The 26,140-nt window shown below is 39.2% G+C and overlaps 2 protein-coding genes across 3 annotated transcripts in view; both read right to left on the reverse strand.

Annotated features, from left to right (window-relative positions):
- The window catches only part of spidr (scaffold protein involved in DNA repair), a 42,396-nt gene extending 40,227 nt beyond the window's left edge, over positions 1-2,169 (reverse strand). The window contains exons 1-4 of the mRNA XM_087831366.1: positions 1,994-2,169; positions 1,507-1,668; positions 1,348-1,411; positions 83-289 (exon numbers count right to left, since the gene is read on the reverse strand). Of these exons, the coding sequence (XP_087687492.1) occupies positions 83-289; positions 1,348-1,411; positions 1,507-1,668; positions 1,994-2,008 (448 nt within the window). The 5' untranslated portion in view covers positions 2,009-2,169. The remainder of the gene's footprint in view (positions 1-82; positions 290-1,347; positions 1,412-1,506; positions 1,669-1,993) is intronic.
- Positions 2,170-7,082: 4,913 nt separating this feature from the next.
- mapre2 (microtubule-associated protein, RP/EB family, member 2) lies at positions 7,083-25,627 on the reverse strand. 2 transcript variants are annotated; one of them, XM_006786376.3, is made up of 7 exons: positions 25,540-25,627; positions 13,363-13,490; positions 11,953-12,098; positions 11,611-11,827; positions 11,226-11,371; positions 8,634-8,792; positions 7,083-8,493 (listed from the first exon to the last, which is right to left on the reverse strand). In XM_006786376.3, exons 2-7 carry the CDS (start codon positions 13,481-13,483, stop codon positions 8,395-8,397), a joined length of 888 nt encoding a protein of 295 aa, XP_006786439.1. In that variant the 5' UTR covers positions 13,484-13,490; positions 25,540-25,627; the 3' UTR covers positions 7,083-8,394. The 2 variants fall into 2 exon arrangements, with proteins under 2 accessions (XP_006786439.1, XP_006786438.1); XM_006786375.2 differs by lacking the exon at positions 25,540-25,627 and adding an exon at positions 16,377-16,679.
- Between the last annotated feature and the right edge of the window lie 513 nt (positions 25,628-26,140).

A 26,140-nucleotide genomic window follows, 5' to 3' on the forward strand; every position in this document is an offset into this window, starting at 1 on the left:
GATCTTTTTAAAGGTGAACTTCAGTTAGAATAACCTGAAATGTAAAATTTCTCCCTCAGCAAGTCACAACTTAATTTTATACCTTTATCAGTGCTGAGCATGAGCAGTGCTCTGCTGTAAGACTGAGTGGAAGCTGTGGGTCTCCCTCGACTGTTACACTGCTGCTGCCTCTGTGCAGTAACTCTGGATGGATGCTGCTCCTGGGTCTCATCAACAGGCTGCTCAGAGTCACTGGAGCTCCATGCAATGTTCACTGGGTCCTCCTCACGGTGAGGGGAACTGCTCTGAACTGGGAAACACATGCAGAAGGGGACAATGCAATGTTCGAATTGAATCACTATGAGGTGCTTGTTAAAACTGGAGACTTACTTCTGAAGACTATTGAAGAAATTACAAGAAAGCTGGCCTATAACAGTTGTGGCTGTGCTGAAAAATAAAGGTGGCTGTATAAATACTGACTTTCTAGCTTGTTAGTATTGTACAAACTCTGTTTTTGCCTCAGATACTATTTCCATTTAGGTTTGCACATGTTTTAATAATTACAATAAATCAAGCATGCCCCATGTTTTGTGTTATGTGCGCATATACTAGGTATCACGTTAAGAAAAACCCACTTAAAAGTGATTTTCAGGTGAAGGTGATTTCAAGATTGACCAGTACATTTAATCTGTCATTAATGATGTAATGATTCATTAAATAAGCAATGATGCAGAAATCAATATGAAAAGTAAATTTCAAATGACAACTAAAAATATGCAAATATGACAAATATATTAATAACCCTTTTTAAACATTTACATTTTAAAAGACGTACAAGAAATTCACCGTTTCCACAGACTAATTTCGATTTAGATTAAGAGCACACACCCCTAAAGTGTTTTCCAGTCAGTAACACAAAAGTATGATTTTGTATTTCAAAGTAAAAGGAATGGCATATATGAGCTCTTTTTCATCTGGAAAGCTTCAGAAAAATATGATAAGGAAACCTTCTGTTTCTACTTAGTAATTGCCCTGGAGTAATAGGATACACCCTCACACTGTCATCCAGTCTAACTGTGCATTACAAAGTAAAAGCCCTCTGAAACATCATTTCCTCTGGAAAGCTTCGGACAGCTATTATAAGAAGCTATTAGTCTGTTGCCACAGACTAATGATTTTATAACTGCTGTACATATTTCCCATTTTCCTAACAAACTTAAAAGAAATGAGTGGGCCCTGACTTGTGAACAGCACTGTACACTTAAGTATGAGGTACTTACAGAGTATCAAAAGTTGTGACGTTAGATAGAAGATAGAAAAGTCTGAGATGGACCATAGCAAGAAAGGCCAGCAAACTGAGCAAGATACCTGCAGCAGACAACTGTTTCAGCTTCTTCAGAGTAGATAGTTTTCTTCCTGAAGACGGAATGATCTGCAACAAAAAATAGAAATCCACAGTATGAACACAGTTGGAGTAGCAGGGTGATAATGCTAAGAGATGGACGGAAAGCTGTTGATCTTTATCACCTTTGTCACCGGACTATCCAAAAAACTGTCTCCACACTTCTCCCAGCTCTTAGCGGATGAAAGGGAAGAGAGCGAAGAGGGTTCCCTGCCCACTTTCGCGAGAGCATTTTGGATATCATCGGGAAAGAAAACGCACTTTATGTCCCTGGAGTACCTTTTACGCTGCAGAAAATTAGTGAAGAAGTAAAAGGGGTTAGCTTAATAATAATAATTTTTTTAAAAGCCTTTAACGGTTTTTGCTAAAATAACCCTGCTGGAGGCTTTAATGATAATTTCACCTGTATTTACTCTGACAACCGAATTACAAATGACAGTGGCTATATTTGCTGTTATTAATAGTTAAAATATGATTCTAGCAACACAAGCCTGGCTGGTAAACCCCTTTCCGCTGTGGGCGGGCAAAACCGGATAACATGGGCTGCTAAAGCTAACTAGCTATACTCCACTGAGTAGCATTAACTGGCTAGCTAGTTACCATACTTCTTACCTTCCTGGAACTCATTGAGAAAAAAAACAGTCAATGCAGAGTTACTGAAGTGGTCTGTGTGCGTGTCCCCAAAGCGTCATTAGCAATATAATATATCTTGAACCCATCTTTGTGAAGTTACCGGTGTTTCCTCCCTCACTAGTTTGCTAAGCACAAACTAGTGGCGCTTACCCAATCTGGAGGTGCGTTTCATAACTCACCAGCGTGGACCGGAGGCGGATATGGGTGAGATTCTCACACCAAATCACTCAATTATGCCTGTAAAATTTAGATTGATTCACTTTTCTTCAAACTCTTAATACAGTTTTCTTCTTGAGTTTGCTTTTCTGCACTAGGCTGAACTGCACAAGTTTAAATACGTACCAAAGGGTATATTATTCTACTGATACAGGTAAAAGTCCAAAAATCATTACTACAGTAAATATACAGGCCAAGTTACTACTCTTTATAAAGAGTCATATCACACTGTTATTATTATTATTATTATTGTTGTTGTTGTTGTTGTTATTGTTATTATTAATTGGAATTGGAATCTATGTTGGAAGCCTCTTTAATGCATTTCTCCTTTTTGCAGGGAAGCAAAGGGACCTTCTCTTTAATAATAACAATAACCGTTTAAAAGTCTTTAAGCTTTTCAAGCTTTTCTTCCCTACCCAAGCATTCAATGCCCTTTATGCCTCATTCTCCCATTCATACAAAGAATGTTAGAGTAGCCCAGACCTACATACAAACACTTAAGCACTTTCACATATATTCACACTCCGATGGATGCATCGGAAAGCAACTTGGGATAAATATCTTGTCCAAGGATATCTGGCGTGCAGAATAGAGCAACCAGCAAACCACCAACCTTCCAAGTAGTAGATGACCTGCTCTACCTTCTGAGCTACAACCACTCCCATTTTGAATCCAATTATTGCACTTCTTACTCTTCTACTTCTTACTACTTTTTAAAATGCTTTAGTTATGTATTATTCCGAAAATTAAGTGGATTATTATAACTCAAGCTACTAAGCAACATATAAATAGTTAAAATTATCAATAGCTGTAACATGAAAAAGACATAGACAGCAATAAATCAGTAACTGTTATCCAATGACGTCATGTACAGTGGGGCAAAAAAGTATTTAGTCAGCCACCGATTGTGCAAGTTCCCCCACTTAAAATGATGACAGAGGTCAGTAATTTGCACCAGAGGTACACTTCAACTGTGAGAGACAGAATGTGAAAAAAAAATCCATGAATTCACATGGTAGGATTTGTAAAGAATTTATTCGTAAATCAGGGTGGAAAATAAGTATTTGGTCAATAACAAAAATACAACTCAATACTTTGTAACATAACCTTTGTTGGCAATAACAGAGGTCAAACGTTTACTATAGGTCTTTACCAGGTTTGCACACACAGTAGCTGGTATTTTGGCCCATTCCTCCATGCAGATCTTCTCAAGAGCAGTGATGTTTTGGGGCTGTCGCCGAGCAACACGGACTTTCAACTCCCGCCACAGATTTTCTATGGGGTTGAGGTCTGGAGACTGGCTAGGCCACTCCAGGACTTTCAAATGCTTCTTACGGAGCCACTCCTTTGTTGCCCGGGCGGTGTGTTTTGGATCATTGTCATGTTGGAAGACCCAGCCTCGTTTCATCTTCAAAGTTCTCACTGATGGAAGGAGGTTTTGGCTCAAAATCTCACGATACTTGGCCCCATTCATTCTGTCCTTAACACGGATCAGTCGTCCTGTCCCCTTGGCAGAAAAACAGCCCCATAGCATGATGTTTCCACCCCCATGCTTCACAGTAGGTATGGTGTTCTTGGGATGCAACTCAGTATTCTTCTTCCTCCAAACACGACGAGTTGAGTTTATACCAAAAAGTTCTACTTTGGTTTCATCTGACCACATGACATTCTCCCAATCCTCTGCTGTATCATCCATGTGCTCTCTGGCAAACTTCAGACGGGCCTGGACATGCACTGGCTTCAGCAGCGGAACACGTCTGGCACTGCGGGATTTGATTCCCTGCCGTTGTAGTGTGTTACTGATGGTGACCTTTGTTACTTTGGTCCCAGCTCTCTGCAGGTCATTCACCAGGTCCCCCCGTGTGGTTCTGGGATCTTTGCTCACCGTTCTCATGATCATTTTGACCCCACGGGATGAGATCTTGCGTGGAGCCCCAGATCGAGGGAGATTATCAGTGGTCTTGTATGTCTTCCATTTTCTGATGATTGCTCCCACAGTTGATTTTTTCACACCAAGCTGCTTCCCTATTGTAGATTCACTCTTCCCAGTCTGGTGCAGGTCTACAATTCTTTTCCTGGTGTCCTTCGAAAGCTCTTTGGTCTTGGCCATGGCGGAGTTTGGAGTCTGACTGGTTGAGGCTGTGGACAGGTGTCTTTTATACAGATGATGAGGTCAAACAGGTGCCATTCATACAGGTAACGAGTGGGGGACAGAAAAGCTTCTTACAGAAGATGTTACAGGTCTGTGAGAGCCAGGGATTTTCCTTGTTTGAGGTGACCAAATACTTATTTTCCACCCTGATTTACGAATAAATTCTTTACAAATCCTACCATGTGAATTCATCGGTTTTTTTTTCACATTCTGTCTCTCACAGTTGAAGTGTACCTCTGGTGCAAATTACTGACCTCTGTCATCATTTTAAGTGGGGGAACTTGCACAATCGGTGGCTGACTAAATACTTTTTTGCCCCACTGTATATGATTCTAAAAACTGTCATTTTACTTCATATATATTACAATGTACAACCTCTGAACTATTAACCTACTTTAAGTAAAATATCTAAACACTTTTTTTTCTGCAACTGAACATTCCATCACAAATTTTGGTTTAAATACTATGCTTTATTGTGTGAAAGGTTCTTTTTACACAATAAGAATGTGATAGGATCCAGGGCTCCATATGAGCTTGAAAATTATGACAGAAATGAAATGAGTCATAGCTTGCGAAACTTTGCATGGCCACAATCTTGATTTTTGCATCACTGAAGTAAAAAATCTTGAGCAGGACTGTGCAGAGACCTCAACAACAGAGGGAGCTAATTCCTTGGGATGTTCGACTACGAAATGTTGAGTTGACCAGACTTTTCTAACTGTGTGTCTTGCAAAATTAGTCTGTCACACTGCTAGCAAAACCTACACATCAGTTGCAAACATATTTTTTCATCAAATAGTGACTTATGTGAAGGAGAGGATTGTAGAAGAATTGAGTTACGGTACCAAATACTGTAAAAAAAAAATTAGCACATCCAAATCTACAAAGAACTGTGTCACAAATTTGGATCAAAATATGTGCTTGAAACAATGATGTGACTGTCGTTCCAGGCATTTTGGAGGCCTTAAAAGCACAGCTCAAAAAATCAACTCAAGAATCTTCTCTTCCATGTTTTGTGGTTTAAGGAAGACAGTCGCCTGCTGCATAACCACTGAATAACAGAGACAAGGAAATATTTATTTACATGTGAAGTTACAACCCTCTTTTCAAAATACATGCATAGGCTGCAGCAGATGACCACCCCTTACTGACCCTGGTTCTGCCAGGGGTTTCTTTCTGTAAAAGGGAGTTTTTCCTTCCCACTGTTCCCACCTAGTCCTTGGTGGTCCTAGGTGACACACTGGAAAGATAACATTTGTCTGATTGTCAATTTCCTCCCTAATACTGTGAGGTCTTTGCCTTGCACTTTTTGGACACTCTAAGTTGTTCACATAAATTGCATCTTAATTGGAAAATAAAACTAAACAGAAAATGAAATAAATAGATGTTTGTGATTTTCTCAAGAACATTTGACTTGTTGAAGGCAAAGGGGAAAAAATGGTTTGTAGTAAATCTAATAAATGATAATATAGAAAGAGGTTTTTTTGGTTGCTGGTTAAAACAAACTATAAATGCTGTACTAGATACACTATATTGCCCAAAGTATTCACTCACTCGCTGTGTTCCAATCACTTCCGTAGACACAGGTGTGTAAAGTCAAACACCTAGGCATGCAAACTGCTTCTGCAAACATTTGTGAAAGAGTCGTCAAGAGCTTAGTAAATTCCAGCGTAGTACCATGATAGGATGCCACCTGGTAATGTAACAAAGTGGGAGGGATTAGGTTAGATGACAACTAAGCCATTAAGTGACAGGTCACGTCCAAATCACAGAACAGGGTCAGAGGATGCTGAGGGGTATAGTGGGCAGAAGTCGCCAACTTTCTACAGTGCCAATAACTCCTGACCTCCAAACTTAATGTGACCTTCAGATTAGCTCAATAACAGTGTGCAGAGAGGTTCATGAAATGGGTTTCCATGACCAAGCAGCTACATCCAAGCTTTAGTTACCAAGCACAATGCAAAGCGATGGATGTAGTGGTGTAAAGCACGTCACCCCTGGACTCTAGAGCATTGGAGACATGTTCTCTGGAAGGATGAATCCCACTTCTGGCATTCTGGGTGTGGAAGAACTTGACTGGCCTGCACAGTGTCCTGACCTCAACCCGATAGTACAGCTTTGGGATGATTTAGAGCAGAGACTGTGATCAAGGCCTTCTCAGGAAATATCTGATCTGACAAATGTGCTTCTGGAAGGATGATCAAAAATTCCCATAAACATTCCTAAAACTTGTGGAAACCCTTTCCCAGAAGAGTTGAAGCCTCGAAAAGAGGCAGAAACCCCTCCAAAAAGAAACTGAAGAAGAGTTGAAGAACAAAGCTCAGTGCCAGCCGAACAGATGTAAAGAAGTCCTGTACCTTCTACCTGTCCCCTTAAAGCCCCAGATTAATTTAGAAAATGAAGATAAAATTTAATTTGTAATTCCTTCTGTCTGAAATCAGCTACAGAATAAATTAAATCTCAGGCCATGCTAAATGAATTTAGGGTCATTCTGTGATGATACTGGATATGACTGGGACTTTTTTTTGTCATTCATAATCTTTATATATTCTTCAGTATACTGGCATCTTTAGTTCTTGTTGTAGTTATGTTCTCACTTCCTGTTTCATAGTTTCGCCTCTAGTGTGCTTAGATGGCTGCCCTGCGACCCGGCCCCGAATAAGTGGAAGAAAATGGATTGACGGACAACAACCTCCCGTGGACTCAAAAGGTGATTTTTATTACAGCAAATCCATTCGAATCTCAACATCTTTCAAAGAGCAGGTTAAACATACAAAAGCTCACTTAACATGTTTTTTTTAAATTTTTTTATTAAATATGTAAAAAGCAGGTCAAGTTATTCACAAATAAAATGCAAACATGCAACACGATTTTTTGTCGGGGAATGCATAATGAGTGGGACATAAAAAAAAGAAAACAAAACATTTACCATTCATTAATTATTGACAGTACATGTTTACATTCTTTTTCATTTACACAATAATATATGACTAAAGCATCGTGGTGCACTGCCCAGTTCAATATTAGTAAATGCAATATTAAGAAAGGGTATACAATGTACTTACTGGAATATAGTGTAACAAATTGCTCAGTGAACTGACATCTCCCTAAGACCTGTGATTAAAAAAAATAATAATAAAAAATATCCCAACAGTTCCAGCGGAGGTTTACAACTTAAAACTGCTGCTTCATCATAAGACTACTCCACAATGATGTTTCTTCCTTCCCTATGTTTACGGTTTAAATCTCTATCACTAAAGCCACCTTGTGTGGTGGGAACAAACGCTAAGCCGAGCACACTGATTATCTGAAATCTTGTAATTTGTAATGACAGCTGTGACACAGTCATACAGTTGGGATTTAACTACATTTTATTATCCTCCTTCACGAGGATGCAATTCAGATCCTTGCACTATTCCTAAGTCTTAATAACAACAACAATAATAAATACGGTGAGGGTCTATGGACAGATTGTCCAATACGAAGTCAAATGTCAGTGCAACATATGGAAGGAGGTTAAATAAGAGCTACTACGAGCCCTTCCAGGGCTTTGCTTATTGCATTCTTATGATTAATATTGTTGATATGAAAAAAATAAAAATAGCAGGGAGTCTAACACTTGCACTGACAGGTAGTGGTTACCTGTCTAAACTTCAGCATTTCATCACATCTACTGCAGGATTTGAATTGACTTTGCGCCCACACAGTCCTCTGATGGTCTGAGCTTGTCCGCTGGTGGAGGTCATTGCCACAAACCCGCCACAGCAGTTCACCAAAAGTCACAAGAAACATTGAACAGTGAGCAGAGGGGTACAAAAAAAACCCAAACAAAAACCTGTGATGGTGCTTCTTTCAGGAGGCTTCTTCATGTGCTCAGTTTCGGAGAGGATGAAAAATAAAAATGAGGACAAATGAAAATCCTGTAACAGTTCTCACATAGTCAAAAAAATTAAATTAAAAAAAATAAAATAAAGAGAGAGTGGGGTGTAACTGCGGTGAAGGATGATGGCAGTCAGTATTCATCCTGCTCCTCCTGCTGATCGTCTGGCACCTCTTCGTGGGCTTGCTGGTCCACTTCCTGTCCGTCGCCCTCAGCTAGCTCCCCTCGTTCCTAAAAAAGAAAGCGAGAGTTGAGGCAAGCGCATGTGACTGCACACAAACACTGAATTAAATCCACATGATTTCCTCAACAAAGAATGAGCACGTGGAGCCCCGAATCCTGCTCGGATCAATCTAAAGGCCCAGACTGACCTGCTCATCGGAGGCGTACAGGATCTCCATTAGCCGATCGACAAATGGGGCGTTTTCCTCCCCCTGTTCCTGACAGAGCAGCTCCACCTCTCGCAGCTTGCTGAAGTAGTAGTCTCGCTCCTTCTCCACTCCTTCCAGTGCCAACTTTAGTGTGTTCACCTGCAAAAATAAATGTTCAAGCATTTCAAAACACACAAACTCTGAACAGACTCCCAACGTTAAAAGATAAGCAGAGGAGAAAGACAAAGCTGATTAAAACTGATCCGGATGATTCTTTCTAAGAAAACGACTCAAGATAAACTGTTTAATTGATACAAGTTGTCTTCAGTTACATGTGATTTGAGCACTAGAGCAGCTCTGAATGATTGAATGCAATCATTATATCAGTAAAGGATCTACCGATCAGTTAAGTCTTTGTCTTCTATTCACCAGTTTCTGCTTAACAAATGTACATAAAAATAAATAAATAATTAAATCAAATGCTGCCTGGCAGCATTTTCTGGCTTGTGGTCACTGCACAAGAGCTCCAAGCCCGCTTCTTCTTAGTTTAATCCTTGGCTTGAATCTGACATGTACTGTACCAAATGTAATGCAGCCAGCAACATTTTGGATCTCAGAGTGGAACAACTACACAATATCCACAAAGCATTTAGCAGCTTTGTATGCACAGTTTTTTTTTTTTTAACCCAACCACATACAGTGCCTTTAAAATGCCTCAGTGCTATTTTTAATATCTGGAAACAAGTTGAATGTCTGCTAAGATTTTAAATCTATAGTACTTTGAATCTCCAAATATGATGTGTCAGGTGTAACATCAATCACAGCCTATTGCTATACCAGCTTTCTAAGGAACCATTAGTCTATCCAGAGTAAGAAGTGGATTTAGGTCTGACTCCTAATTTGACACAGACTGTATATAAAAGATAGATGTAGCTCCAGGTCTGAAAAGTGAAATGTACAAGTGCCTTAAATCTGCACCCTTTCTTACAGCCAGCAGGGGGCGACTTTGGTCATGTTCCACAAAGCAGGTTTAACAAACTCAGTTTGAGTTTTGAGTGCCACAGAAGTTGATCACAGCTATTAGTTATTATTGAATCATTTCTGAGTATGTTCTCTCTCAGTCAAGCGTATGTGTAGCAGAAGAACAGCCATCATCAATGGAGCTCCAATACCAGGATTCACCATGGCAACGAGTAAATGAAGAGACGACCCTCCATTTTAATCCAGTGGACGGAGGAACACGAATCAGTGTCAGTGAGGACCATGCCAGGAAGCTAGAAAACAGCAATTTTATTCTGTCATTCGCCCACACTGATTACCAACCTGATTCAGTGAGGGCCAACCAACCAATTTTACATTGGACCACAAACACGACCAAATAGTTAAAGCCTGGAGGGACAACATGCAGACAACTGAAGATAAAACTATATCTTATCAAAGAGAAAAGACAGTTTACTTACCGACCTGTAATATTTGACCAAGTAATACAAATCTGGGCCATTTGGAGTGAAAAATGTGTCAAAACTCCTGCACTTAACGACTGTACTTCAACATGAAATGACTCCGTCTTTCAAATTTAGTTCCATTCAAAAATATATACATAGTAAATTCAGACTCAGTTTCACATCAACTCCAACACGATGCCAACTGTGACGGGCAGTTTTCCATTAGTGCAACTGATTATGACACATCAAATATAATTCACATTGATTAGTGGTTGTGTGTCTCTGCAGCTTCATGCAGGCTGATTTACACAGTGATCACCGTAGTAACATATGGGAGATTCAGTGCAGGGAAGCTGGCTGACAGCCTGACAGAGACAGAGTCTTCAACCCTAGTTATGCTCGCCGCACTGGTCACGTCTCACACCGATGTGCTGATATTGCACAGCTACGTCCATTTCTACTCGTCACTGTGGCGCTTTTGTCTTTTTGCGATCTTCTTCAGCTGCTCCATGAGTTCTGTACCATATGGGAATCCCTGCGCTCCTGCATACATGTGTCATATATATGCCCATATAGACAACCTTGCCTCAAGCCTGTCAATTTTTTTAAATAGCTGAGGCTGCAATAGCAAACATCCGAAAAGGTGCACGGCTGGCCGAAAAAAATGCCAAAACATGCCATGCCTTACTGCAAGTGACATCACTTCTGTCATTTGGTGAGAGCAGTGAGCATAAACTGGCCCTTAGATAAACATAGAATAAATTCTACAGTCTATCATTCTATGATGTTAATAAATTAGGATCCAGTTATTTGAGTCACAATAACATTGAGTAACAATTTTAAAAATGCTAGGTGACTTCCTACTTAGTTATTGCATTCAAAAGATTTTTAGAAAACTTGACTTCTGACCTTGAGGTCACTGAGATTCAAACTCATCCAAGATTTTAAATAGATACACCTGTGTTATCACTTTCAAAATCCTACATTTCCTCACTTTCAAGTTATCACATTCACAAATGGATGTCCATGCCGCCACCCGTTACGGTATTGTTATCGCCCTACCAGCCGTTTACAGCTGAAAGGTTTATAAAAAATTAAAAATTAAAAAAAAAACAACAACTCACAATTGAGCTTTACACAGACGTACCTGCTCAGTAAGATGCGTGACTTGTGCTTCCAGTTCTTTCTCTCCTTTGGCAGGAGTTGACACGGATGCGGGGATCTTTTTGGCGGACGAGGGTCTGGATGTTGGCGTTGAAGACTTAGGAGTAGTAGAGCTCGACCTGGATGCTCCTGCAGCGAAGAAATATTTATGAATAAAGAGTCGCTTGTCACCATATCTGAGTGTAAACTTGACAAATCAGACCCAATAATCACAGGAGCTGATATATGAACAGGAAAAGTAACAGTCTAGCCATTTGATACCATATACATCCAGTGCAAAGGTGTCAAAAAAAAATGTGCAAATAAAAGTAAGCATACATGCATAATTTATAACCTTCATTTTGTTTTATTCATCAGTTGAATCTTACCTGCGGTAGGAGAACTGGCTGCATGGTGAGACTTCTTTGGCAGGTTGAAGATTTGCTCACCGGGATCAGGCGGGGGGATGGCATCCTGACCCTGCCTGGCTGCAACTGGGTCGTAATCTTTGCCGTCGTAATTGGCGTCAAAGAATTTCTTAAACCACTGGATGAAATCGAGATTGTCCTGAAATCTGCCTTTGACCAGTTTCTCCACAGGAATAATCTGAAGAAAAAAGAAAAAAAAAAAAAGACTCTGTTAAAACCCCCGAACAGTAAAACGAGGTGAAAAAAACAAAACAAAACAAAACAAAAAAAAAAACAAAGGTAAAAGATATTCAGGACACTCACCTTGTCCACGTTCATCCTTTTGAAGGATGCCTGCAGCAGTTTGAAATTGTGAATGTACTCGTGTTCTAGTTTAGCTTGAAACTTGACCTTCTTAAGACTGATGCAGCCAGGGAAGAGCAGATCCATGAACTGGCAATAAGCAGCTCCTAAAGAATTATTAATAATAAAAATAGTTAAGCACCACAAGAATAATTATGTAAGGGGGGGTGGAGAGCAGAACACTGAAAAACATGCCGTGAATAATCCTGACCACACTCTACACCACTTACTCTCTAACAGACTGATTGTGCTGCCACAGTTACAGGAAATCTTTTCTACTCGTGCAATAACTCTTTAAATACACACATCTGTCGGGCAGCGAATCATCTGTTCTCCCATGTTAACAGCTTAAATAAACTCTGCAGTCACAACACTTAAAACTGTGTACAATAAGCAACTTTATTGCACTGCACTGTTATACGGAGTCACTTGAATGTGATTTGATATTTACTGTGTTGTTACTACGTTTAGCCAGCTTTTTTTTTTCTTTTCTTGGTTAAATTTGAGATATTTACTTTGTTATATTATATTACCTATTATTTTATGTTTCCAGCCTGTCTTGGGTCTGTCCTGCTAGCAAGATATGTACAAAACACTTCACCTAGGAGTCATCCTAGGTGAACCACCTCAACTTGTTCAGAGGAGTAGCAGCTGTACTCAGATTTCCTCCTGAATGACCACATTTTATCTTATTGATCTATATACTATAAACCCATTTTCTTAAAGGCAGTGTTTAATCTTAAATTTTAGCTGCTGTAACAAAAGCATTCACAAAGTTTGGAGATAAATAAAGTACATCTTATGTTATTGCACACAGTCTAGGATTCTTTTTTTTATGCCTGCCTTTGTACATGTGAGGCTTGTCCAGATCCTTGACCTCATTTCTTTAAAAAGACAAATATTAATGAGCGTTCACGTTAACATGGCTCACATTAACTGAAGTTTAGCGATCCATTTGAAAAGAGGACACCAGTTCAACCTTAGGTAAAGCTCACATGAACCCAACCAAGGAGCTCATGAGAAAAACCATCTAAACCAAACCACACCCTGAGAAAAGGAGGTGGGTGTGCATGTGTTTGTGTAGGCAGAGGGTGATTGAAATTGGATTACTTGGTCACAGCAGGAGAGCACACGGCAGAGTTTATTTATAGACAACTCTCTTCCAGGGAGAGGTGAACATGTTTCCACAGGTTGCTTTAACCGCCAGCTTACACCGAAAGCTATTCAGGCGAAGACCAACCACTAAAAACACACACCCCCCATTTCAGACAGCGACTCGGGCACAGGAGGAGGAAGGAAGAGGATGAGCTGAAGCGAGAGAGATGAACAAGTTTTTTTTTCCTTTCTTTTTAAAGGTCCGTCTGTTCTCACCTGAGGAGAGCTGCTCCACTTTCGTGTAGTTTAGGCAGAGGATATCGTTAACCCAGGCAGTAATGTCATGCCTGCTCATAGTCTCCTGGGTTATTGAGGTAGAGTATACGTTGACCGCCATCCCCCAACTGCAATAGAAAGGAAACAACACTGAAAAACAAAAGCTAGGTTGCTGTGATAGAAGTCCTATTTCTTTCTGTCTCAAGTCAGTTTGTTGGTCTTCAAAAATGGGACAACTTCTCAAATAGGTTAAGATTTTAAGACATGGTGACAAGGGGCTGCTATTTACTGTGAGACGATGTATTTTTTTTTTTTTTTTTTAAAAAGTCTTCTCAGAGACTCAGCTATCTGCAGTCCCTTGGAAAGTGAAATAAGAATTGGTAATACACAAAAACCATCAATAAACAGTTTATACTAATGCAAATTCAGTTGACTATTCAATATACAATAAAACAGCCCAGCTTAAATTATTTCAAAACACAAAGACTAGATCTAAATCACATTTCCTTTTCACATGAAATACATTAAAATTATGTCTCAAGACTTTAAAATCTAAAAAAGGCCACAAAAAAAGAGCTGCTGGACAGTTAATGTTGGTTAATTAGAACAACTACTGGCCAAACAAATCCTAACTGCTTTGCTCATGTTTAGCCCAATCAGTTAAACTATACAGATTGGTATAATCTCTTAAATAAAATCTTCAGCCTGGAAACCAAACAGTGAGACTGCATCTAGACATAGCACGTGAGTTGATCTTTAGCATTTCTCCACATGCCCAGACTGACCCGCAAAGAAGCCCAGCAGCATAAAACATACTCTGAACCCCCCCAATGCCACCCGACCCCTGGCTGCTACATGTCAACAATATTAATGTTCGCATTATCGTCCTCAGGTGTGACACACAGAGTCCAAAGCCCTCCCTAACAGTCTGTCATAGACTGTTAGGCAAACTATAACACAAAGCAGTAGAGGTGGAAATAAGATCACAGTTTGATACTGGAAATACAAGTTTGGGCTTGGAGATTGAAATCTGGCACGAATCAATGTTATCTTTGGCAAAATGATCTCTGTATGCAAGACTATTTGCTTAACAAGTTAAGTCACATTAAAATAACCACACAGCGGTGGAACACGGGACAAAAGCACAGCAATAAATTCAAGAAATTACCCTGGGTTTGTGGGGGTAACTTTGTCTGCAAACTCAAAGCAGATTCAATTATCTCAGCATAAACAGTTCTTTGCTATACACTTTGAGAAACAGTCATATCTGAATAGGGACTCTCCGCCTTTTGGTTTTAGAACTGAAAAGGCTTCTCGGATGAGAGGTGAAATGTCTTTAAGAAGTCCAGTCCCTTTATTTCCAAGCTCCTTAAAATATCTGAGCAGTTTTTTTTAACCAAATGAATGACTGAGTGAGGTGATGATCTCCTGTAGATACTTATAATACATTGCAGGATGAAAAAGGGATCTTTTAATTTGACTTTTCCTGCACAGCGGAGCAGATAGAAGCTGTTGCAAAGGCTGATTAGATTTGATCCGATTGCAAAACTGTGACTTTGGAGGCCTCAGGGCACCTGCTCTACTTGCAGTGTGCATACTGAAAGCATGCAATGTGCCAAAGATACATCAGTAAACTCAAACTTTGACCCTTAAGCTACACATTTAAAAGAAGTCAACAAAACAGTTATTTCTTCCTAATTCATTTGTTAACTCTTAGAGTGAGACACTGTGGAAGGAAAGTCTGCACATGAGTGGACATCCCACCTGAGAATATCTGAAATATGAAAAAATGATCATTCAGAGAATTGCAACAGAGCATCATAATAATGGAAATGAGCTCTTTAAAACACAATCAGTAATATATAAACATGCAAATATGTCATTGCACATATTACTGCAGCTTTATAATGTTCCTGTGCAAGGAGCAAAGCTGTGCAATGAATTAAAAAACCTAAATTCAACTACAATATTGACTTCCAACAGCAAGGAATGCAAGATAAAGCATTTATTTTCTCACTGACTGCTGTTTTTGCCTTGAGGCCTTCTCTAAAACCCACAATCTCACTTCTCCAAAGACTGTTAGCAGGTCTACAGTCCTCAATGCAAGAAGTCGAGCTGATCTCAATACTGATTCTAATTTTTACAACATTTCACAGACAAGAACAGCTGCATTAAAAGAAACACCCATCTGGTGGTTTTATAACCGCGATAATATGGTGCCAAATCATCCCCCTCAAACAGACACCAGGTTATGCAGCATAATAATAACCCCAACCATTCAGCGTTAAAGTTGGGTTATCAGACCACTGCAGCAGCAGCAGAGCCTCGGCTCTAGGAAGGAAACTGGGCCAGCCCCTCTCCATGTCAACAAAGCGGATGTATGCGCCGCTTAGCATGCTTTGTTAGCCTTGCAGGGATAGCCTGCCGACACCAGGGCTGGGCTTGATGCTTCAATTCAATAAGAAGAAACCGGGCTTGTGCGGCAAGTCTTAATAGAGGGTCCCCCCCTTACAGACACCCACAGTACAACATCACCCAGACACATATTAATGGCGGTGGGGGGATTCAGTAGCTGCGGAGTGTCAAGTCACGATGGGAATATTCTAGCAGCAGCAGCAGGAGGAGGAACAGGAGGAGCTGTCTGTGTAGTCCTGTCATCTGACAAGCTGGACCTACTCCTCCAAAAAACGTGCCTGTGCCATTGCGCACCACTTAATACAATAAAACAGTTGACAGCGTTACATGCTAGTCCCAGCAGTGGTTTCGGGTGCTACTGGAGAAGCAGGGGGAGGGTTTAAGCTAACTTAAGAGCGATTTACGACACAGTGTCGGGTACAGAGGGCTAACATGACAGGGGAGTGTGATTGGTGAGTGGGGGGAAAAAGCGGATGGGTGCAGGGAGGAAAACGCCGAAGAAGAGGAGGAGGCCGGATTGCGGGTTTTTTGGGGGGGTCTGCAGCGGTGTGATTTTCTTTTCCTGACATTAAACCAAATGCGACATTTCACTGGTTTACCTGTAGGCGCGCTCTCCTCGCACTGTATTTTTCCTGTAAGGAATGATGTTGGTTCCGTTGTCCTGGACGATGTCGTTGTTATTCTCTCCATTTGGGGAAAGGGCTTGGGTGGGACCGGGCATTTGGGTCTCTAAAATGTTGAACAGAAACTCTGTTCTCTCTCTGGCCGAGGGGGGACGAGGGAAAAAAAGCAAGAGGAACGATGCAAAATGCTAAGAAAGTGCCGCACCTCCGGGGCTCTCTCTCCTTCTGTCTGCTTATTCCTCACAAATCTCTGCCCTAATGACGTTGCTGCTCCCTGTACCACGTGACTCGCGGGGTTGGCTGCCGGTTTTCCCTATGGTGGGCTATTTCAGTACACCAAAATTTCATTGATTACTTGAGTGCTGAAAAGTATCGCCGGGGAGGTCAGATCGATGTGTGATGCTCGTCGCTTTTTGAGATGCGGCGAGGGGATTTATTAAAAGAAGAAAAAAAACAAAACAAAAAAAAACTCAGAGGCGACAACCAATCAGCTAAAAAGAAGGGATGGGATTAAAGGGAAGACGCAGCACACCCACTTCACCTTGATTTAGATCATCAGATAGCTGATTGGTATTAAAGCAGATGTAGGCAAACGATACCCAGTAGTGTTGATGATGAAATCACGTCCATTCATGGTGTGTGATAAAATGCTGTTTTGATTACTAACCACATGATTGAATCAATTAAATTGTGTCCATGAAAATCAGAGGTTGCTTTGTTGGCTCAATATGGGCCCGTGGGGAGGGGGGACTGTGCGCATACAGTTAAAGCAAAGAGTCTGTTACCTTACTAACATAAGTGTATGCATTTCCTGTTAGTTTTTGACCATTTTTGTTTGAGTTGATTAAACCCCAATAAACAGTCCTGGGGATTTTACTTTATTGGAACACCAAAACATCTTGAATTTCAGTCAGAAGTTTACACATGCTCATCATGGGCATGAATATCAAGTTAACTTTTAATGATTTCTTTGAGTTGTTCTTTTTCCAGGGTGGAAATACTGTACAGGATACATTTTTTAAAAATATGGTAGTGGTAGCATTATGTTCTGGGGCATCATGTCCAGTGGTACTGGTATATTGCACAAAGTGGGCAGAATAATGAAGGAAGACTATCTCCAAATTGTACAACTTCACCTAAAATAGACTTGAATAGACTTCCAAAACCCAAACCTCAATGCCATTGAAAATGTATGCACTACACTTAAAGCTGGGTCTGTGCCACGAAACCAACAACTCTACCAATTCTCGTAAGAAGTGTTCAAATATCCAGCCAGAGTTATGTCAGAAGTTTGTTGATGACTACCAAAATTTTTTTGAGGGTCTGCAGATTAGAGTAAATCCAAAATAAGTTCAAACCAGTTCACAAAACTTTTTAAAAGTCATTTAAGATTAATGGTTTACAACAATTCCACCATGGAAAAAGAACAGCTCAAATGAATCTTTAAAAGCTACAAATTAGCATAACCCTCATGACCATGATGCATGTATGCAAACTATCGATCTAATCAACATCAATTACTCAGCATCATCACCAGTAAATCAACCGAGAACAAGAATCCATTTTATTTTACTTTTTAAATGATCCGAGGAATCTACTTATAATCACAAAATGTCCAATCAGTAAAATAAAATAAAAAATATCACCATTATTTGGGATGTACCAATTGTGAAGCTAATGTGAAAATCAAAATTATGTCATTGACGATAGTCATTTCACCTTTGTTCCAGAGAAACAAAGCAATCCATCCATGTTCTAAACCGCTAACCTAATTTGGGGTCACAGGGGGGCTGGAGTCCACCCTAGTGGTCATACAGTGAAAGCCAGGGTATTTTATTATTTTAAATGTAATTTTAATTATCATCTTATTTTTTATCTTTATTTATTCATTTATTTATTTATTTATTTTAACTTATTCAATGTATCATTTCTGGCATGTCAAGTGTACAGCACTTCGTGTTCAGCTGGGAGTTGTTCTGAAAGTGCTATATAAATAAATTGCTTCCTTGCTTATACTTTTCTAGCTCTTTAGTACATTTTTTTTAAATCATTTAGCCATCAAAAACTGATATGACACAAAATATAAACACACCACCTCAATCACTGATACGCTGATACAAGCCACAAGGACAAATACTGGCCTTTATATATCAGTGCATTATAACCATTACCCAAAATGCAAGTGGTGTCTTCAAATGTCATGAAATCCAAGACAAACAGCAGTATATTAACAATTATGACAAGTAGTTTTCTTTGAGAAAGTGGAAAAAGCATTCCTTTTGCAATTTTAGCTTTTACTAGCTTTGCATCAACATATTAGTCCATAGTGTTGCCTACTAAAATAAACTAAGATTATATTTGGCATTGGCAGCTGTATCACTGCATTTTTAAGCTGGATATGTAGTTAAAGACAGTGTAATAAAAAGGATGTAAAGCCTTTAAAACTGTTATTTTGTATTATTTTGTTATTATTTGATTGCCTGACACAAAAGGGGAAATGAATAACAAACAAGACTATACGAACAAATATGATAAATCAGCATCAACCATAATTTGAGAATAGGTCCATTCCCAATTTCAACATTTACAGATTAATTTTCTGTTCAACAGCAAACCAATTAATCAGTTTATAATTCAGCTGTAACATACGTTAAAATGTATAAAATGTGTGTAATAGATGCAATTATTAACCACATGAACATCATAAATCAGTATGCACGGGTCTGTGGTTTAAGCGCAAACAACAGTCCTGTGGTTGCTAAGCTCTCTTCTGTTTGTGTTACCAATGTGTTGGTGTTAAACTGCTTTGTTTTGTGTTGCTTTTATCACTGCTGGGCAACCACAGTGAAATGGGACACAGAAATAAGGTCTAAAAAGTGAGCTCTATATAGTTTAAACGCAAGTGTGAGTCACTCTCTATTGGTTTTAGTTGTTGTACAGCGCTTTGTAACTTTTATGTCTGTAAAAGGCATTATATAAATAAATGTAACTAATTTTTTGTATTGATTTTAAAAATGAATTTCTTTTTTACACTATAAGAATAATAAGGATTTGTGCAAATTAGTATTAATCTGATAATATCAAAATAGCAGAGTCAGTCCAGCCTTTTATGGTTAGTAATCAAGAATGCAATAGTACACATGATGGTATTTAACAGGGATGATGAAAAGTTTTATAACAGCAGGGGACTACGCTACCTGCTGAAAACATTTAAGCAAAGATGCAGGGATTTTATGCACAAACTATGTTCAGAGGACAAAGATGAAGCATTTCTGCTATTCTGTTCTATTGCCTTGATTTCTTTCCTACTGTTTCTTATATTTTCTCTGCCACTCCTTTATTTAGAAGACCTAATTGCTATTTGAGTCTGAAGACAGGCCTTTACAGTTTACATGTAAACTTAAACGGTGATGGTGCAAGAAATACAGGTACAGATTTTGAGGTCTATCCTACGATCTATTCACCACCATCATCGGTCCAAAGGTAAACTCACACCTGAGGCGACTGGACTTTTTCATGTCAGCATGTTTTTGGCCTGCAATGTAAGGGAGCAACTTCCGTTAAACATTAGCAGGGCTTATTTACTGGAATTTGATCCTCAAGTCAACACTCACTCTGCTGCAGGGGCCAACAATTTTCTGTCAAAATCAACAATACTGCTTCTAATGTCAAATGCTCACAATTCAGAGTCAACAGTCTTTGTGCTCAGCTGAAACTCTTAAATAGAACTCTGGTGCCACCATCAGGCCAAAGTTGAGGTCACAGTTATAAATCAATAAATTTAACTCTAGATCTATGTTTTAAAAATGGAAAACGATATATATAGTCCAGTTTTATTCACTTCTTGTCTTTTGATAATACAATTTTCAGTATAAATATAAGGACTTTCTTTTTTAATTGCCCCATATATACACTCACAGGCCACTACATTAGGTACACCTACTACTCATTAACATAAATTTCTAATCAGATCATTACACAGCAGCAGCTCGATGCATTTAGGCATGCAGACAGGGTCAAGGCGACCTGCTGAATTTCAAAAAGTTGAGAATGGGAAGGAAAGGCAATGTAATCAACTCCCAACATAACAGTCTCTAGAGTTTATAGACTAAATAAATGGTCAGAAAAAGAAAAGCTCATTGTCTGAAAATGCCTCAGTGATACCAGAGATCACAAGAGAATGGTCAGACTCAAAAAGGCAAACTGAGGTTACAATTCAGTCACCAAAATGGGACAACAGAAGATTGGAAAAATGTTACCTAGTCTGATGAGTTTCAATTTCTGTTGCAACATTTAGATGGTAGGGTCAGAGTTCGGTGTAAAAAAACAAAACCATAGAGCCATCCAGCATTGCATCAGTGGTTTAACCCGTTTTTGGGATATTGTCGTGGCACACTTTGGGCTCCTGAGTACCAACTGAGGATTGTTTAAATGCCACAGCCTGCTTCAGTACTGCTGCTGACCCCGTCCATCCCTTTATGACCACAGTGTACCAATCTTCTAATGGCTGCTTCCAACAGATAACACACTATGTCACAAAGCTCAAACTCCAGAGTTTTGAAAGCAAAAGGAGATCCAATCCTGTACTAGCATGGTGCAAGTGGCCAGTGAATATACAGAGTTTTATTAACTTAGTTATGAAATGATATAGGACAACAGCTTTTAACGTTTTTTGTATCCAAGAGATACCAAAGGGCAAGTCAAAGTTTAAAAAGAACACTTGTGCTTACATGTGCAGAAAATAGTCATCTGTTCTCTATCATCTGAAATTTCATTAGTTCTTTTTTTCATTATACTGCCAGGTGATGAAAGCGCTTTTGAATATAACACCTATCTTTCTTGCTCCACTAGCAAACAGCTTTAATACAATCAAAACAACAACAACAACAACAAAAAGAAAACAAATCTGTTTTCTGTTTCAAATTCTTTTTTCTTTTATGTCATCTGCTGAAGGCTGTGGACATCAACTTTTCCAGTTTGTATTTTACAGACATACACAGCCAATAGTTGTTTATATGTAAAAAATCCATCTCTGTTGGAGAAGCAGCTGAGGCATTGAAGGCTGTACTACCCAGGGGGTGCAGTCAGTTTGTTAGCTTGGAAAGCACCCGCTAACTCTTCCCAAACAAATGACAAAAATGTCACTTGCTGAAGGATGTGTACATTTCTGGCCCAGAACACAGGACAGGACAGGTAGGTCTTACAGCAGTTTCTCCTGACAGTTTTATTGCTTTAGGTGTATGTTGTTTTCTCCTTCTGTGATCAGTTTTTACCCCCTTACAAATGTCCACATCAGTATAAATCAGGGCCTTCAACATAATTTGAAGGCCCTGATAAAGGCCCCATAATTTACACTATGAGTCCTATTTTTTTCCATTTGAATCACTCAGATGGAGGTAACGGAAATAAATCAAGGCAGTGAACAGTATGCATAATATTAATCTCTAATTTGACTTGGGAATCTTGTGTGGTCACCCTGAAAGACATTCCCTCTTCTTCTTCTGTAAGGGTGTCAAACATCCAGCACAGGGAACACCCAAGGGTCCAAAATGTAAAGAAGTCATCGATACTTCCAATTAGTCATTAAAGAGTACAAAAAAGTTCATTACTATGTCATGGCAGTAAACTAAGTGTGGAAAGCTGAGTTTGTTCTTATTTTTCATAAAGACTGAGGCTGCACTTCATTATTTGTTAATTTACTGAATATATTTGGTGTGAGGTTTTTTTTTATTTTATTTTAAATGAGATATTAAGAACTAAGCCCACATTTCTAGTCGTTGGTTTTACTGGGCTCAGCTCATTTGAGAGCAAACTCAAATGCAAGCAGCCCGCAAAACTGAAATGAATTTGACACCACTGCTCTGCTGGGTCAAAAGTAGTCTTTGTGTAGTAGTCTACACAAATTCCTGCAGAGCTGAACACAAGGCATAACCAAGACTAATCTCATTAATGACTGAATTGCAGACACTTCCACTGCCAGCCACAGGCATGCAATGCTACTTTTCCGCTATGGTAACGCTAGAAGCCCTTTCAGACTGACAAGTGACAGCCATACCGTAGCACACTGGGCACAACACAGGCACAGAGGTCTGCTTTGTGTCTGGCAGCAGCACACAGTGAAAGCATGTCATGGTCAAACTTCAGGGAAGGCATGAAAACAGGAAAGTGCGCTCGTCCCAGTGGCCAGAAACTGTACCCCCACCATACCGTGTCACTGCAAGGTGGGTGGGTTAATGTTAACTCTAGGCTGTCACAGGAATAAATGTATCACTTCCCAATCTGAAGGGCCTGAAGAGGTGGAGCATGCATAGCTTTTTCTAAATATATGGTCAGCTTGTAAAGCCCTAAGAACGAAATATAAACACACACATCCTCTGGTTCTATTACTGCTTACTTCAACTGCAGAGGGATGTTCGTCCATGCTGCACTTGACAAAAAGAAATTGAAATAAAGATTCTCTTAAAGAGTGAAACACAAGAGCACAAAATGTCCAAGTGCCATTTGACCAACATTTTGAAATGTACAGTATCATCGCAATCTGAGGCAGGTAGCTGATACTTACCACTACATTACAAAAAAAAACAACACACTTATAGTTATTGACTGAAATAAAAAGTAGAGTAGATCCATTAACATGAACGCCTATTAGATGCTAAAACACTGTATGGTAGGTTATAAAAATAAAAAAGGATCAGGAACAGGGAAGCGTAAAGTGCACATTTTTTCTAATTCACACAGGATCAAAGTATATATACAGGCTCACAAATATTCACTCACTCAAATCTTTTCATAAGTGGTACTGAAGGTTGTTGATGGCTACCAAAAGCATCTGGTTTAGATGCTTTTGCTAAGAGACATTTAAACAAATCATTAGTGTGGGTGTACATATATATGTTTGAGGCTGTGTGGATTAGAGTAAATCTAAAATAAATTCAAACTTGTGCACCTAATTTTGTTTTTTTTTAAGTCATTAAAGATGTATGGTGTGCAATAATTCCACCTTGGAAAAAGAACAGTTCAAAGAAATCACAAATTGCCATGATATTCCTGCCCACGATGAGTGTATGTAAACTTCTGACCAAAACTGTGGATAAGTAACAGCGACAATGCTTGATTAAGTCATGGCAATGGGACGGTAGAAATAAAAGGTTTGTGAGCTTTGCTAGATTGTTTTGGCTTAATTTTAAAAGACCCAATCATACATAGTCATCCCTTTACAAAAAGCATCAGCATGTTTGGACTAAAATATCCAATGCTGGAGTTTTCCAACTAAAAGTGTGTCAGAAGCTTTTTTTAAAATGGTCTCTTTAAGCTGTGTGGATGCAGACAGATTAGGAAAAATTACATGTTTTAAAAACTAAAGCATAGTTTTTAGTATGGATGTACCCTAACACTAAAATGAAAGGATACACATCAATCAAATTATGTGTCACATAATGTAATCTTGAGAAACAGCAATCTTATATAATCCCTTGATATAGTTTTAAATAGGGTAAGACAAGGAATACTGAGAGTGGAAATATGGTGACCATTTAACATTCATTCATGTAATTGTAGGAGTACAACTATAAGTTAACTCATGTTTTACTAACCTAATAATATGTTAGTTGAGTCAGACTTGAGTAAGACTATGAGTAAAAACGCATTTAGGCTGCAAATTCTTTATCTTTATTCAGTTTATTTATATGACAAGAAATTAATGAGAAATCCAAAAGGGTATAGGTTAAAGGTAAGACTTTTGGAACACCTAAAATCAGCAAAAAAAAAAGGAACATTTTAAAAAGAATCGCAACTAAACAAGAAAAAGAAATAAATCGCTCATGTCAAATCCAGCTACAGATAAACTCTCAGTACTTAAAGCATCTTCACACTAAACTGAATAATCCTCATCATACCTCGTCATTTGTGTTTGTTATCCCTCATTTTAAACAGCTTCTGGATATTAAGTGGTAATTGTGGATTGCATGCTTTGTATATCATTTAAACTATGTTATAGTCTAATCTAATATAATCTTTGAATTTCTGTGTATTTAATTGAATAAATAATGGATTTACTGACTAGTCATAGAGTTTGTTATCATTCATATGGCTTTTTTAATAGTAAAAAGACTGCCCGCCTTGTGTTTCCCCACATTCCTACACAGTACGTCATATATAGAGCAATAAGTGAATAATTTTTTTTTTTTTAACATAAAAAGTCTTTAAGTGTAAGGGAGCAGCCAGACAGCCGAGAGCTTTTTTTGTCTTGTGAATGCTGCTTGCTGAGGGTTTGTAAGGGTGGGGTAGCATGTCAGCCCACATCTGGAAGATGATGCTCTTACAGTAAGTGTTGCTATACGTTAGCCTGCAATGAGTCAACACTGGGCTGTGAAGCATCAGGCAGAGTTGTGCTTGCCCTTTCCCCACTAAGAGCTAACCAACCTTTGGTAGAGGATCCCAAATGCACCTCTGTTAATCCGAGCTGCAGGTTGTAGAGGTTATGATCTCCAGAAAAAACGGGTTAGGATGATATTAAGGGAGAAAAACCCTGTTAGACTGCGAGGAGTCTTTTCCTTAGACCTGAGAGATTGTTAACCCGCTACTTTAGAAAGAAAGTTTTCATTTGGCATTTAGAAAGGGCATTATCTGCACCCAAGACAAAAGGTGACACTAGTCTATGGTGACCCCTTCTTCATTTCTTCTGCCCCTTCTTTTAGCTGTGGTTGCTGATGAGGGAAAACACCAAACAGTGCTCCTCTTTTCTGAGATTTTTTAAGCGCCTCCACCGCCACCGAGCAGCTAGCTGCTGCACCAAGTCTCGTAAATGAAGCTAACTCAACTTTGTATTAGAAATGACAGACTGACTGGAAAAGCAAGCTAATGCTATCAAACAGACTTTTACGAATGTAGACGTGACTTATAAATACAGTATTACATCTTCTCCGGCTAACCGTCAAGTTACAGTTGGCTAATATTTCCTCCTGCCATTACTTTGACAGTGCTGTGACAGCCGACGTATGTCCTGACCCCGGGCAACATCACCGTACAAAACAGCGACCGCCGCTTAAATACGTTCATATTTCTGCTTTGATTTTCGCCGTTGCACGTTTCAATTCAAATTCCACAGTGAAAATGTTCAGTAAAAGCAAATCTCACTCACCAGTGAACTCCGATCCGCAGGTTACAAGGTGTTAAAAAAAAAGGCTGTTTTCCGGCTGAGTCACCCCACCCTCAAACGCCCATTCTCGTAAGACGGTGAAGTGCGAGCGGAGAGCTGAATGGACAGCGTCTCATCGCTCTTTCTGCTGATTGGTGCGTCGCCGACCTCTGTCATGATTTTGACCAATCGAGTTGTGATGCGTTGATCGTTCACAACAATCAGACAGCTTTCTGTCCTGTCGCCTCGTGTCACTTCACTTTTACTCCAGGAAAATGCAAATCGTCCATCTGAAGATGCACGCAGCTGAACACCACCGTTTATAAAATAAATATGTAAAATAATACGAATGAAAGATCTCAAAATGAACAACACCCACACAGGATAAATACTGGCTGTATTTATCTGTACACATTACCACACCTACTGCACTCTATGTACATACATTTCGGTGTTTGTTTGTTTTGTTTTACTGTGTATAATGACCATTTGTATATAACATAGTGTTTTGGCATCTATGTACACTATTCTTGTTATTTATTTTTCGATTTTTATTTTTCTAATATAACTCTAATTCATTTTTCTTCCTGACCCTTGTAATAAA

The sequence above is a fragment of the Neolamprologus brichardi genome, chromosome 18, assembly GCF_056152115.1.
Source record: "Neolamprologus brichardi isolate AB-2024 chromosome 18, ASM5615211v1, whole genome shotgun sequence".
NCBI lineage: Eukaryota > Metazoa > Chordata > Actinopteri > Cichliformes > Cichlidae > Neolamprologus > Neolamprologus brichardi.

Excerpts from the sequence above, each read along its gene's own strand:
- mapre2 (XM_006786375.2), bottom strand. The coding sequence starts at position 16,498 with ATGCCCGGTCCCACCCAAGCCCTTTCCCCAAATGGAGAGAATAACAAC. Across the intron at positions 11,828-11,952 it reads AAAGGATGAACGTGGACAAG|ATTATTCCTGTGGAGAAACT; the intron begins GTGAGTGTCCTG and ends TTTTTTCTTCAG. Across the intron at positions 8,494-8,633 it reads TGTACGCCTCCGATGAGCAG|GAACGAGGGGAGCTAGCTGA; the intron begins GTCAGTCTGGGC and ends TTTCTTTTTTAG.